The 14,086-nt window shown below is 40.9% G+C and overlaps 1 protein-coding gene across 1 annotated transcript in view; it reads left to right on the forward strand.

Annotated features, from left to right (window-relative positions):
* The window catches only part of BOD1L1 (biorientation of chromosomes in cell division 1 like 1), a 54,793-nt gene extending 41,862 nt beyond the window's left edge, over positions 1-12,931 (forward strand). The window contains exons 19-27 of the mRNA XM_007446038.1: positions 958-1,042; positions 1,411-1,484; positions 3,528-3,603; positions 3,682-3,716; positions 4,809-4,854; positions 6,785-6,834; positions 6,932-7,016; positions 7,400-7,553; positions 12,814-12,931. Of these exons, the coding sequence (XP_007446100.1) occupies positions 958-1,042; positions 1,411-1,484; positions 3,528-3,603; positions 3,682-3,716; positions 4,809-4,854; positions 6,785-6,834; positions 6,932-7,016; positions 7,400-7,553; positions 12,814-12,931 (723 nt within the window). The remainder of the gene's footprint in view (positions 1-957; positions 1,043-1,410; positions 1,485-3,527; positions 3,604-3,681; positions 3,717-4,808; positions 4,855-6,784; positions 6,835-6,931; positions 7,017-7,399; positions 7,554-12,813) is intronic.
* The last annotated feature ends 1,155 nt before the right edge of the window (positions 12,932-14,086 follow it).

Genomic DNA, 14,086 nt, shown 5'->3' on the forward strand with positions numbered 1-14,086 from the left:
TTCCCTAATCTATTGTTTTTCCAACTTGTTCCAAAAGTATTTTTAAGTCACCTTATAAATATATGCAGCTGACTTCCGGCTCACTAAAACCAGTTTATAGTCTCTTTTCCTCCCAATAACTGATAAACTAAATAAAAAGTAGTAAAAGAATTTTAACAACCAAAGAGATAAAGTCACATATTGTCATGAATTTCAGTTGGTTGTGGCCAAGGAAAGATACTGGGTTTTAAAAAGCCCATCACTCCCCCTGCCCTATCCAGAACAAAAATCTTGAGACAGTACTCCTGAATTTGGAAAGAAACAGATTAAAGGGTATCCTTGTGTTTTCCCTTCAACTTTGTGTAAGGTTTTTAATGTTAAATTTAAATATACTCTGACTTAATTATTTTCATTTAAAAATCACCTATACAGGTAATATTCTCAATATAAAACAGTACTCTGATTTTAAATTTAACTTGTATATTTTTATTTACATATTATATTAGTCTCATAGTATAAACAATTCGGTATTTCATGCTCAAAACTTCTTTGCAACTAAGGGCAAATAATTTAACCATTGAGAAATCATTGCTCTAAATCAGCCCAGCTGGATACCCAGAAGTTCTCTTTGGCATCTTCTGCTTTATTCCTTTCCCCCAGTCCCTCCCCTCCACCAGCAAAGAAAAAAAAAAAAACTGTTGTAAATTCCTTTCAGTTCTTTGGAGTTTCTCTTAAAAAGTCCAGGGTGAGGGAGGAGAGCAATTTCCATTTTGCAGGGGGAAAAAAATGGCCTTGTTGCTTTACAGCCTTATCTCATGCTTTTCTGCCTGCAGATTTTGTATCTTTTTGTGTAGTCTCCCAAGCAGCAAGATTGTTACTTTTTAAAAAATTTCCCACAAATATCTAAAAGACTGCTGGAAATTATTGTTGAAATAAGTAAGAAAAAGAAGCTTCTTGTCTTGTTCAACTTCTCCATAGGAAGAGAGCTCTGGAGATTTGGAAGAGTTACCTAAAACAAGTTCTAAGACAAACAACACTGCTTCAAGGGCCATGGAAGAAAAAGGTGAGTAATACATCTACTTAGATAAATTGTTTTAAGAAGAGACTAATCCTTCAAAGCAGTCAGCATATCTCTCACCAGGCTTCACCAACTGAAACTGCAGTTTGCTGATCTGCCTTCCTGTTATAACACAGTACGTCGTGCTGAGTATCAGTGGCGCTTGGGGATCATTTTTAATCTGGCTCCTGTTTTACCCGAAGTGTGCTTCTTATCAGTTAACCAGACTCTGGCTTATTAACTTTGGTGTGTCCACCTGAGAATGGAGTCTGTGTGCATGTGTGACGGGGACGACATAGGTCACCTTGGTAGGTGTCCTGGCGCCGAGGCTGAGTGTAGTCCCCAGCAGTGAACGAGCTCTGCTCTTTCTTCAGATGAATACAGCAGCAGTGAAGCCGCTGGCGAAAAGGCAGAGCAGAATGATGATGACAACATAAAATCTCAGGAGGTGAGAAATGTTTTTTATATTTATTTGTTCAGATTTCTTTAAGTACTACAAACAAATAAAATACATTCAATGCTCTTACCCAAAGTTCTTAAATGCTTTTGAAGTAGCTCTTTTTTTTTTTAGTGCACCAGGACAGCATTTCATGCAGTGCACTTCATCAGTGTCATTTTGATTCATTTTGTTCCCTGTATCTTAATTTTATCCAAACATTTGTATGAGACCTACTTCTGTCAGCCACATGGGATCAGCCCAGATCTGTACCTCAGTGTCCATGTCACTTCCTGATCCAGAGGCTTAGCATGGCCAAGCCAGGCACCAGCTCAGGTCAGAGAACAGGGAGCTGCTGAGCCCTGGAGTCCAGCAGAACGAAATGGGAGCAGCAGCATCAGGATGTGCGGAAGGCCTGCAGCAAGTGCCAGACGGGACCCAGTTTGACAAGGTGAGGTCAGGGATTCCTGGGAGGCTGCAGGAGAGGCAGACCTCCATCCCTGCTCACTCCAGGCCCCTTCGGATTTGCAGAGAGCCCAGTGGGACACAGAATCACAGTGACCTGAGACAGAGGCCCATAAATCAAGGGAAACAACTTGTACACCAGCCAGCTCTTCTAGATAACCATTGCCAAGTTTGCCAGTCTTGATACAGCTTCTTTTTTTTAACATTTTTATTGGAGTATAATTGCTTTATAATAGTGTGTTAGTTCTGCTGTATAATAAAGTGAATCAGTTGTATGTTTACATATATCCCCCATATCCCCTCCCTCTTGCATCTCCCTCCCACCCTCCCTATCCCATCCCTCTAGGTGGTCACAAAGCACTGAGGTGATCTCCCTGTGCTATGCGGCTGCTTCCCACTAGCGATCTGTTTTACATTTGGTAGTGTATATATGTCCATGCCACTCTCTCACTTCGTCCCAGCTTACCCTTCCCCCTCCCCATGTCCTCAAGTCCATTCTCTACCTCTGCGTCTTTATGCGTGTCCTTCCCCTAGGGTCATCAGAACCTTTTCTTTTTTTTTTTTTTTTTTTTTTGGTTCCCATATTTTTTTCCCCACTAAAATTTTTTTTTTTATATCTATATACATATGCACAGCCATCCCTTGGTATCAGAAGGGGATTGGTACCAGGACCCCACCACCCCCATAGCTACCAAAATCTGAGGATGCTCAAGTCCCTTATATAAAATGGTGTAGTATTTGCATATAACATACACACATCTTTCCATATATTTTATTTATTTTTTTATTTTTTTTTATTTTTTTATTTTTATTTTTATTTTTTTTTGTGATATGTGGGCCTCTCACTGTCGTGGCCTCTCCCGTTGCCAGACGCGCAAGCTCAGCGCCCATGGCTCACGGGCCCAGCCGCTCCACGGCACGTGGAATCCTCCCGGACCGGGGCACGAACCCGTATCCCCTGCATCGGCAGGCGGACTCTGAACCACTGCGCCACCAGGGAGGCCCTACATGACTGTTTTTGAATTACGGTTTTCTCAGGGTATATGCCCAGTAGTGGGATTGCTGGGTCGTATGCTAGTTCTATTTTTAGTTTTTTAAGGAACCTCCATACTGTTCTCCATAGTGGCTGTATGAATTTACATTCCCACCAACAGTGCAAGAGGGTTCCCTTTTCTCCACATCCTCTCCAGCATTTATTGTTTGTTGATACAGCTTTTTAATAGTTCTGTTTGTTTTCAGTGGCCTCCTTTATTTTTTATAAGGGATCCCATTTGGTCACAAGTGACTAGGACCAAATCCACATTTAAGTGGACATACGTATTTATTACAGAAGTAAAAGCTGACACTGAGCGCTTACTTCCATTATCTCATTATCTCATAATCCTCAGGACTCTGTGAATTCATACTCAGTCAGCATTGTTTATCAAGTGAGGGGACTGTACTGAGAGAAAGGTCACATATTTTTTAAGAGACAAAGCTGGGATTTGAGACCTCTTAGGAGGGAACTCTAAATCCCATTTTGAGAAAGCAAACTATTTGTATAATAGAGGATAAAACTTTGTATTGCTTTTTTTTTCCTTTCCCCCTTAGGAAGATCAGCCAGTAATTATTAAAAGGAAAAGAGGAAGACCTCGTAAACACCCTGTAGAAACATCATTAAAAACAAGTAGGTATTTGGTGTGTTTTCAGTTCACACAAAAGAAATTTTCAAACTGATTTTCTAAGTGAGATTTTTATTTTTTAGAAGATGACTGCAAAACAGATGCTGGCATTGTCACTGTAAGTAATTGCAAAAGATGAGAATTCTTCAAATATCTGCTCTTGACCTGGAAAGAGTATGCTGCAATATTAGCATTTTCAACTATCTTTTCTAAAAAGTATTTGAAAAGCTTTAAGAGATTTTCTTAAATAAAACATCAAATAACCATTCAGATAATATTATGATTACTAATAGCTTCATATAAATATAATTATATTAATTGTAATTCACTCTGATTCTATCCTCACCTGTCAGTTCAGTTATATAAATTATCTAGGGACTTAGCTTCTTGTCATCCTTGATTAAAATATAGAAAATAGCTGTTTTATATGATTTTTAGATAACGGCTTCTTTATGGAAACCTCCAAAGTGTCTATCTTACTACTTTTTATGGAGGCCCTTTTATAATAGAATGTACACCAATTTTGATGCAGGAAAATTGGCAGTAATACTTTACGTTTTTTAATACTCTTTATCTTTGACCCTGAAGTGTATACCCAACAAAATCATTGTACCAAGACATCATTGCATGAGTTTCAGTGATAACATTATTAAGAGGACAGACATGTCCACTGACCTAACAAAAGCAAATGGGATTCAAGCCTCAGCTCTGCCACTTACTCCCAGATCTGTGATACTGGGCCAGTCATGTGACCCTCTCGAGACTCCTATTTCCTTGGATATAAAGTAGTATAACAATATCTGCGTTAATTATCTCACTAGAATTCTTATAAGACAGCAGAACCAAAGAGCCACATGTAAGAGTGTGACTGCATTTACCAACACATAAGATGGTTTGCCGGGCCAGGTTGGGGAATATTAACAGCGGGCCATGTGTGTCCCTGCATTGCTTGCCCCCCAGCGTAGCAGCACAGTGGCTGGGAAAGAGGCTTGTGGCAGCCCTAATCCTCCTTGTGGAAAGACCTGTGTGTTCAGAATCATAGGCATCCATATTTGCTTGGTATGTTTAATCAGCTGCAGGAAGTAGGTTCCAGATATTCTGCCTACATAATAAACAGAGGTCCTCCTGTACCTTCTTTACATTGTTGATTGACTTTCTATGTGATGATAACAAACTGCTGACTTCAGTTTTTTTCTTTGTTTAAATTTAGGTAGAACAGTCTCCAGCTGGCAGCAAACAGAAAGTAATGCAAACAGGTATGTACCTAAAAGCATTGCTCTGTGTATGATCTAAGGAAGGGGTGGGGGAGCCTAGCTGTTGGAGAAGGTTTTAGAATTTCATTGTTTTCCAATGAAGTGGGTGGCTTCCTTGGTAAAAGCAGCTGTCCTTGTAGCCATGAGAGACTCTAGCCATTGGCTTTTCCTGTGATCTGAGTCATTCTCAGTTTTGTTAGTCTGGGAAGCCTTCAGAGAGGAGGGGGAAGGCAACACGGAGCAAAAGAGGGAAGGCACTGCTGTGTCCAAACCATACTTTCGTGGACATGTTTTAGGGAGAAATAGATCAACCTGGGACTGGGAACTCTTATCAGGAAGACAGGAATTCAGCCCAAGAGCCTATTGTTTTCAGAAGAAGAATTTTGAAAACAGCCTGTGCAGCTTCCAGAACTAGGATGCAAGAGATAAAATTGTTTCAATGAAGTGTTTTTGTCCTCATTCCAAGGAGAAAAAATATTCCAAAATGTTGATAATGATTAGCTCTGGCTGGTGAGATAGTAGGAACATTTCATGTTTTTACTGTTGCCTGCATTTTCCAGAATTTTTATGATGTGTATATATTAATTTCATGGTTTAAATTTTTTGATACATAAAAGCAAAAAATAACCATTGATGGGTTTGAAAGTGCTGACACAGGCAAAAAAAAAAAAAAAAAGAATATGACAAGTATTTTGGACCAAATAAATAGCATGGTCATATCAGGAAAGTACATATTTTGATTAGCAAGGTAAAAGCAAATATGTAATTTAAAATTATTTTCCACATTTAACTATGTGTGGGATCTTATGATCATATTTTACTTTTTCTTGCCTCTTTGAAAATTAAGGTTTTTTTTTTAACAAAAGGAGGTTTTGCTTATGTTTTGTTTTTAACCATCTTTTATTCACAATTTTATAATATTTTATATCCATACAACAAGAAATCTTTAGAACTCAAATGCCCTTTAAAGACTCTATTGTAGGCTATGCAATTATGTTTTAGTATTGTCGTTGGGCAGTAGTTTTCTGAATCTGGGTAATGATGACCAGTTAAAGACTGGATTCTTCTTTGTGAGCCTTTTTCTTGGTTTTTAACTCTTCTACCTACGTTAGTTTAGTGAACTTGCAGAAAAGGCAGCTACACAGTCTTCATCACTAAGTCCACTTTTGGGTTGTTGAGTGTCTAATCAGCATCCTCATAATCTTAGCTTCAAACAGTACATTGAACTAAACTTCATTTTTCTTACCAAGATACATTCTCAGAAAATGATAACATCTACAGAAAGCAAATACATAAACAATAGGTATTCACAACCTAAAATAGGCTTATAAAATATACTTTTCTAGATACCATGATATAAGTATATGGAGTCATAAGAATTCCAACTCCCCCTCCACCTGCTAGTTATGTGACTCTGAACAAACTACTTAAGTTACTCAAGCCTCATTTTCCTACCTATCAAATGAGGGCTGTACTATTTATAGAGCTCCATTACAATTTGACTAAAGTCTGGAATCCTGACTTGCAGTTCCTGCTGTTTCTTGGGGGCTCCCTAGATGTCCCCTTCCTCCTCCCTTTCCAGGTTCAGAGCATTTGAGCTGAAAGAGAGAAGCCATGAAGGCAATCTAACCCAAATCCTCATCTCACAGATGAAAAAACTGAGGCTGAGGGAATTTAAGTAATTTTCCTAGATCACCTAGCTTATTCGTGACAGATCTGAAACGCAAACTTTGGTATCCTGACTTTCATTCCGACGTGCTTTTTTGCTTAGGTATTCCACCTCAGTGTTTGCTTGGCTGATACAAAAACAAAGATAAATTGTGTAAGAATACCTTAATTAGCACTGGTACATTCACAGATAGCAAGCCAAACTGTTGAAATTTAATTTGACACTAATTAAAATATTAATGCAGAGATCTTCCTTTTCTTAAAGATGAGTCCAATAAAGAAACACCTAACCTACAAGAACGAAGTGGAAGCAATGTAAGTGTTAATTTTCTTATCAAGATGTGTCCTTTAGAAATAAACTTAGTAAATGCTCAAGTGACCACCATTTCAACTTTCATTTTTTTGCTTCTAGGATGACAGTGAAGAAAAATCTGTAGCAAATGTGCGTCGGAGAGGAAGAAAGCCCAAGCGTTCACTCACTCTATCAGATGATGCTGGTATGTTCCTGGCAGAGTCTTAATTACAGAGTCTTATCATTTCAGAATCACCTTTTTAAGAGTTTTTCTTTGGATGAGGAAAAATCCAGGGGGTGCAGCTAGTATTAATACTACATAAATATGTGTGAAATGGCTCTAATCCTGTGTCAGAAATGGTACATCCCAGATGCTTTTCTGAGTACATGTGAATTTTTTGCAAATGCTGGCTGTGAACTGCCTAAGTAAACTATCCCAGAGATTAAGTTAAACACTTGTGAATTGCAAGTGCTGAAACAAAAAGGAAGTGGAAAACCACTTCTTCTGCCTCCAAGGCACTAATATCTGTCCTTTGGAAGTGTCTTTGGGAATTGTACAATCCAGGTGTTACCCTTCTGTCTGAACAGAATCCTCAGAGCCGGAAAGAAAACGCCAGAAATCAGCTTCTGAAGCACCTGAGGACAAGAAAGACCAGGAGTCTGATGAGGAAGAGGAAGAAGAGGAAGAGGATGAGCCCACAGGAGCCACCACAAGGTCCAGCACCAGATCAGAGGCTCAGAGGTAACAGGGGACAAAGGAGAGCTTCCAGAACCTTCACCAGCTTCTCCATCAGAAAATAGCTGTGGGTTTCATGGAATTCTCTTGTCTTTGACTCACTTGTGCCACAGTGTGAGCTCTTTCCTTTCGTTTTGTCCTCAGCAGAGAGCACATGCTTCCAGCCCTCTGACATTTCAGTTCCTCTGGGAGAGGCTATATTCCCTCTTAAACCATTTTTGAGGATCACTTTGGAATCTTTTCCAGGCTTTAGATACCTGTTTGGTGCAACCTGTTTAGTTCCTTCACAAATATTTATCAAGGATGAGTAGATGTCTCAGATGCAGTGCTAACCACCGTGGGTGGAAGCACAGATACATACAACACAGTCTCTGTGTGCAGCCTGCTTAGCTGCTGTGAGAAAGAGAAATCACAAGCCCATACCCGTTGCAAGATGCATCTCACAGTGCTGTGTAACAGGTCCATCACGTGAAATCACCAGGATGGCCACCATTTTCCACTTACATAACTGGCAATTTCATATGTTTCCCATAGTATGTTCTCCCAAACCCTAGTATAGCCAGAGCCTCTGGAGAAAAGAGGACCATGGTCAAGTGAGTTTGGGGAATGCCTCTGAATTTTCTCTCCTTCTTAAGCCATAGTGTACATTACCATATTAAGGGCTTGTCATGGTCCTAAAGGAAAGAAACCTGTTTAACTTTGTCAGTTATACTTTGCCCCCCAGCCCCTATTATTATACCTGTTAACATCAATCAGTATTCCTTTCCCCACAGCCCATTTTGAGAAGTGTTGCATCACCTTACAGTTTTATAACTTTTTCTGAATCATGAATATTTTCCATTTTTAATGTAATTCACAAGCTGTTAATTTTGGTATCATCATCTATAATTTCATTATCCAAGATTTCAGGAATATTTATTTTAAGAGTATCACTTATTAACATCTGCCACTGTAGTATAATAGTAATAATGTGTTATGTTTACATAAAGACTTAAAATGAGCCTATTTCTAATTCCTCTAAACCTGTACATTATTAGCCATTCATGATGTGGTTTAGTTTCTCAAAGAATGAGATTTTAGAGCCAGAAGACTTTAGGAGCTCACAGGGCTGAAGGTGAGGTGTCTCATGGTTGTTTTTTAGGTGGGGCAGCTCAGATAAATAGGAATCACAGAATTAAGATATCTGCTGATTGAGAGGGTGCATTTGGGTACAGACACCCCTCCCTCTTTTACACTCGTGGAACGATCATCCAGTATAGTCGAGCCCAACTCAGAAAGTTCCACAGGCCTTCTAGGCATCTTCAAGTGAGTGTCTAAAAGTAGCTAACAGATTTTCCCTTTAAAATTTATTCTTCAAAAATAAATCGTATTTGACTTACAGTTCTATAATCACCCGGAGCTTCTCCTTAATGCACTTTAGGAGCTTGTGACTTACAAATGGATTCTTTTCACTTTAGATTCCTTGACATTGGTTGATTGGTTCCAGGGCTCTGGCATCTTTATAATCGCACAAATTCTCAGGGTCACATGGGGTCTCAGTGGGTCCATACTGCAAACCCATCAGTACCTCGATCATGCTGCCAGCAGCTCCTCTGAAAAGGTATTTCTCCTTCTGCGTGTTACCTCAGGACAGGAAAGCCACCTCCTCATGGCATTCTTTTGTGTTCAATGGATGCTGGCCTCCCCATAGCTTCTACCTTTGGAGCCTCCTGTACAACTTTCCCTTAAACACTGGAGGGCGGCTTCCAGGTCTTCTCTTGTTTTGAGCCCCCTCATCATCCTGTTTGTTCTCCTCAATTTATCTGTATTCTCTTTAAGAAGCAAATGTTTACACCAAGTGTGCGCTGATGAATCTAGAAGAGGCCTGTCCACCCTATTTTCTAGACTGTGCTTCAACATGCATCCAACTCACTGGGCTCCCTCTGCCTGGGCTGCACACCAACTCAGCACGTTCTTTTTCCTCATGGGGCATTTCTTCTCTCACCTGATGCTTGTGCAGGCGACTGCTTGGACCCGGTTCCAGGGCCTTAACATTCAGCTTTGTGAACTCTACTTTCATCGATCTTGGCCCCTTATTCTACTCTGGTGAGCACTTTGGGATCTTATATCATCAGCCAATATATTTTCTGTTTATCACAGATTTATCTTTCTCTAAATCACAATATACTGTCCCACACAGTGAAAGCAAAGCTAGAGTCATATAAGCAGAGTTAGTCTCAGGTGACATGAAGACCTGCTTACCAACAGTGGTCCAGAAAACCAGCCATTTTCCTACTTTTAGTCCCCATTCTCTGACTTGCCCATGAGGAGCCTCGTCCTTTCTGGAGTCCCAGGGACTGGAGTGTTCAGTGCTGCCATTGCCCAGTGTTTCTATAATCTGTTTCAGAAAGCATCATAGTGAGCCATCTACACGTGCAACATCCAAACTTGGCAGCCCAGAAACAGTTTCTCCTAGAAATCACCAAAAATTAGCAAAAGAGAAATTATCTACCAGTGAAAAAGTTAGTAAATCTCCCCCACTAGGAAGGTAAGTCCCTGCTGACGTTCAAGTCACTTTTAAACCCCTGAGACTGGTTTTGGTGCAGTGATGCTTTCTCCCTAAGTTTAAGATTCTTGTCTTGCCAAATAACTGTCTTTGGGAATCATTTGTTTTCCAAATGAAATCTACACCAAACAGAGTAGGAAGGGCTGCCAAAAGGAGTCTCGGTGGCCTCACCAGTCTGCCCCACTTCATGACCCTCCTGCACAGGCTTTATCCTTGACACTTGTGAGCCTTACCTGCCAACTCCTGCCCCTCAGAACCAAAGACAAGGCTTGTTTCTCCCCGAGTGGTCACAGACCTGAATGCTTGGTTAAAGCAGTGCAGCAGGGTCCAGCAGGTAACAGCCCAGGGCCATTTCTGTTTTGCCCAGAGCACTGGAGAGGTGATGAGGTGACAGGAAAGCCCTTGAGGCATAGCCACGAGCCGGCTTGCACCTTCAGCCTGGCCTGGTTCATCTTCCCGCTTCCCACAGGTTGTGCTGACCCCTGCTCCCTGCCTCTGCTTGTGCTGGCTCTTTCTTGAAGAGCGCTCTCACCACCAGCCCCCAGTCAGCCAGGTCCTTCCATCTTGTATACCCACCCCCTTCAGGACACCGCCCTGCCTGTTCAGCTCATCCTCACCTCCTTCCTGTTGCCCTTCTAATTGGGGCTGTGCAGTTGACAGTGGCGTATACCATTGCTTTAAGTGTGTTAGTTTTGTTTTCCTCTTTGGTCCGTAAGCTTCTTCCTTGAGGTCAGGGACTTGCCTTACCTTCTGTACATTATAGCATCAAAAAATAAAAGAGTTCACATTGTATAAAAACTGTTTTGATGTCTCTTATCACATTTGATCTTCATAGCATACTTGTATGTATGCATTATTATCCCCATGTTACAGAAAGCGAAGCAAACTGAAGTGCCGGGCACCTTTCACATAGATTCTCCCATTAATCCTCATTAAGTAAAATGTAGTATTTATCCTTATTTTATATATGAGAAGAATCTTAGAAAGGTCTGGTTCATTATTTCTCAAACATGAATGTGCAGGCCAATCACAGAGGCTCTTGCTGAGATGCAGGCTCTGATTCTGTAGGTCTGGGGCAGGACCTGACGGTCTGCATTTCTCACAAGCTCCCAGGTGCTGCCAGTACTGCTGGTCATAGGCCACCCTCTGAGTGGAAAGAAAGGGTCTGTCAGGTGACCTAGCCAAGCACACACAGCTAGACGGAAGCCCCTGCGCAAAGCTTCTGTTCTCTGCGGCATGGCATCCAGCACAGTGCTGGCACACACCCACTCCTAGGTAAATAGCTGCGCACTTAGTGGCTGATGGCTTTCCCTGGTCATGGTTTGAAATGGGATATTGACAAGCACTGGTTTTTAGCCATTCTCAACACATGTATAGATAGCATGCTGAAAACACATCATATACAACAATATTTGACTCGATTTGAGCTTATTTACTTCTGCTGTCAAAGGAACAATAAGTAAAACATGTCTTCACATCAGTAGAGTCCCATCTCCTGCAGTTTTATTTTCCAAGTGTCTTCACTGATACAACATTTACTGCTCGCTCACACATGTCGGGCTTTGTACTAGGCACTGGAGAGAGGAAAAGGAGTAACCTCAGCAGCTGCCCTGGAGAAACATCCTGTCTAATGGAGGGACGTATGTGTACCTGACTTTCAAACTTTTTTGACAGTAAGCAGCTCATGTTAAGAATGTATTCTGCAAATGTATTCTGCAAATTTTCATGAGCCAAACTGAATAGAAGTGATATCAATGGTCTATTGTGTTCTATTAATACATTGTTTTAAAATAATGGCTCTAGCCTGCAATTTGAAAAACTTCAGTGGATAAATTAACAAGGGAAAGTGCTGTGGGGTGTCCGAAGGGCAGCTTGCTCTGTGATGAGGAAGGCTTCCCAGAAGGAGTTGCTTTTGAACTGGGGCTTCAAAATGAGGTTTGCCAGATAGGAGGTGTGGCGTTGTTCCAAAAAAAATCACATGCCAAAATATGAACATGTCAGAGAACACTTTGTGTTTGGGAATGGGGCTACTTTGGCAGGACTATAGTCCAGAATGGTGCAGCAGTTGAGGGCAAATGGTAAAGGACTTTGAGTATTGCGTTCTGGATGACTTTGTGCTGAAAGTATCAGAGATCCTAGAGAAGAGATAAGACGGTGATATTGACATGATTAACTGAAGTTTCCGACAAATCAGTCTAATGGCAGAATGGAGAGCAGGGCTAGGCTGCTGGCAGGGAGACTGGGTAGGAAACTCTTCTCAGGTTCCCATGCCATTTCTAACACTGCCAGCTGTCCTCTGTGGTAATGTCCTGTGAGACACGGTTGTGCGTGTGCTCAGACGGAGGCTGCCATCCCGCTGTGTTCTCACCAGTTGTTTCAACATGGGACTGGCCGTTGATTTCTTTTTGTATAGATAGAAGAACTAGGGCCTAGAGAAGAAAGTGGTCTTGACCAAGGTCCACACCCAGAGTAGGACAGAACCGGAAGCAGAGTACAGGCTTCCAAACTCCCCCACCCGTGCCCTGTTAGGATGTGAGGCTGTCAGCAAATAACCAGTCAGCATAGGCTCTTCTAGAGTCTCCTTGTCCTGTGTAGACCTTATCCAGGTTTTCTCTTCTTGGCTCTCAAGGTCAAAAATCTTCCAATTTTTGAAGAACTCCCAAATTATTTGAAGCAGCTCTTTCTAAGTCTTACCGCGGCCTTGACTTTTGTTTACTGCAGATCAAAGGCACAGCTCTCCCCTTCTACCAAGCGCAAGAGAGAAGCCAGCCCTCCCGGGGCACGCACCAGAGGCCAGCAGAGGGTGGAGGAGACCCCGGTGAAGAAGGCAAAGCGGTAATCTGACTGCGGCCACCCCTGGCTGGTCCACAAGGGGACACGGTAGAGAGAAGAGGGACAAGCCTCAGGGCCACAGGCTGTTGTTTTTAACCAGGGGAAGGCCGTGCATGTGCTCCAAGTTCCTAGGTGCAAGCTTTTTCTTGTTATGTTTTAAACAGCTTTATAAACTATTGTTCATAGAAGTATTATGTACATTTATTTCAGATAAAGGAAAATAAGTTTACTTTGTACCTGAACTCAAAACAAAGTAGTTGTATATTTTAACATTTGAAATTGGGATTTCCCGATGTGACACATCACTCACGCAAACCCTTCCAGCCCATCAGACACCAGGCTGCCAATTGGTAATCTGTGTACAGTATATAAACATGTAAAAACAGGTTGTATTTTACTGTATGTATGATGCTAATCAATGAACACTTTATTTATTTTACAGAGAAAACTTATCTGTGAACTTTACTATATATCTGTTTATTTTATTTTATTTTTTTTAATAAAATAAAGGGTTTTAAATGCTATGCAGTCATTAGTAGAGATGTTTTAGGACTCTGCCTGCCCTGTAACTATCTGAATTTCATCTGGCAGGAAATACAGACTCTTCTCGCATGTATTCAAGTAAAGTAGTTTAGCTCAAGAAGGGGTCTCCATTGCTTTTCTGTTCACAGTTGTGATTCTGTTTTTTAAGAATGTAACTTGTTTCTAGATTATACTCGCATCTCTGACTTTACTACCAGCCCCACTGACGTAGGAAGTTCCGGTTCAAGTAAAATTACATCTGTCACCTGCAGCATAAACCCATGTCAGTGTCCATTCCTCTCTGTGCTGCCCCATGTTCTTTCCATGTCTTTTTCAGTGAAGAGAAATGCATTGAAGATTAAGTCACTCCTGTTTATCAAGCTTCAGGATTATATGTTATTTTATACACAGTTATTTCAAGATAGAAACTGGCTTTATTGCCAGATTCTTTTTTAAACATGTTTTAACTCTCATATGAGCAAACTGTCCAACTTAAGTTTTTCATAAGATTAAGCTTTTCTTAAGATCAAATTTGCCTCTAGCAATGATGTGATGAGTTGCCAAATAATTGAGATTGTTTTAAAATGTTTTGTTCATATTCTTGTTTTATAATTAAAATTTACATTCAGTGTGTGTGATT

Source organism: Lipotes vexillifer, unplaced genomic scaffold, assembly GCF_000442215.2.
Source record: "Lipotes vexillifer unplaced genomic scaffold, Lipotes_vexillifer_v1.1 scaffold1469, whole genome shotgun sequence".
NCBI classification, from domain to species: Eukaryota; Metazoa; Chordata; class Mammalia; order Artiodactyla; family Lipotidae; genus Lipotes; species Lipotes vexillifer.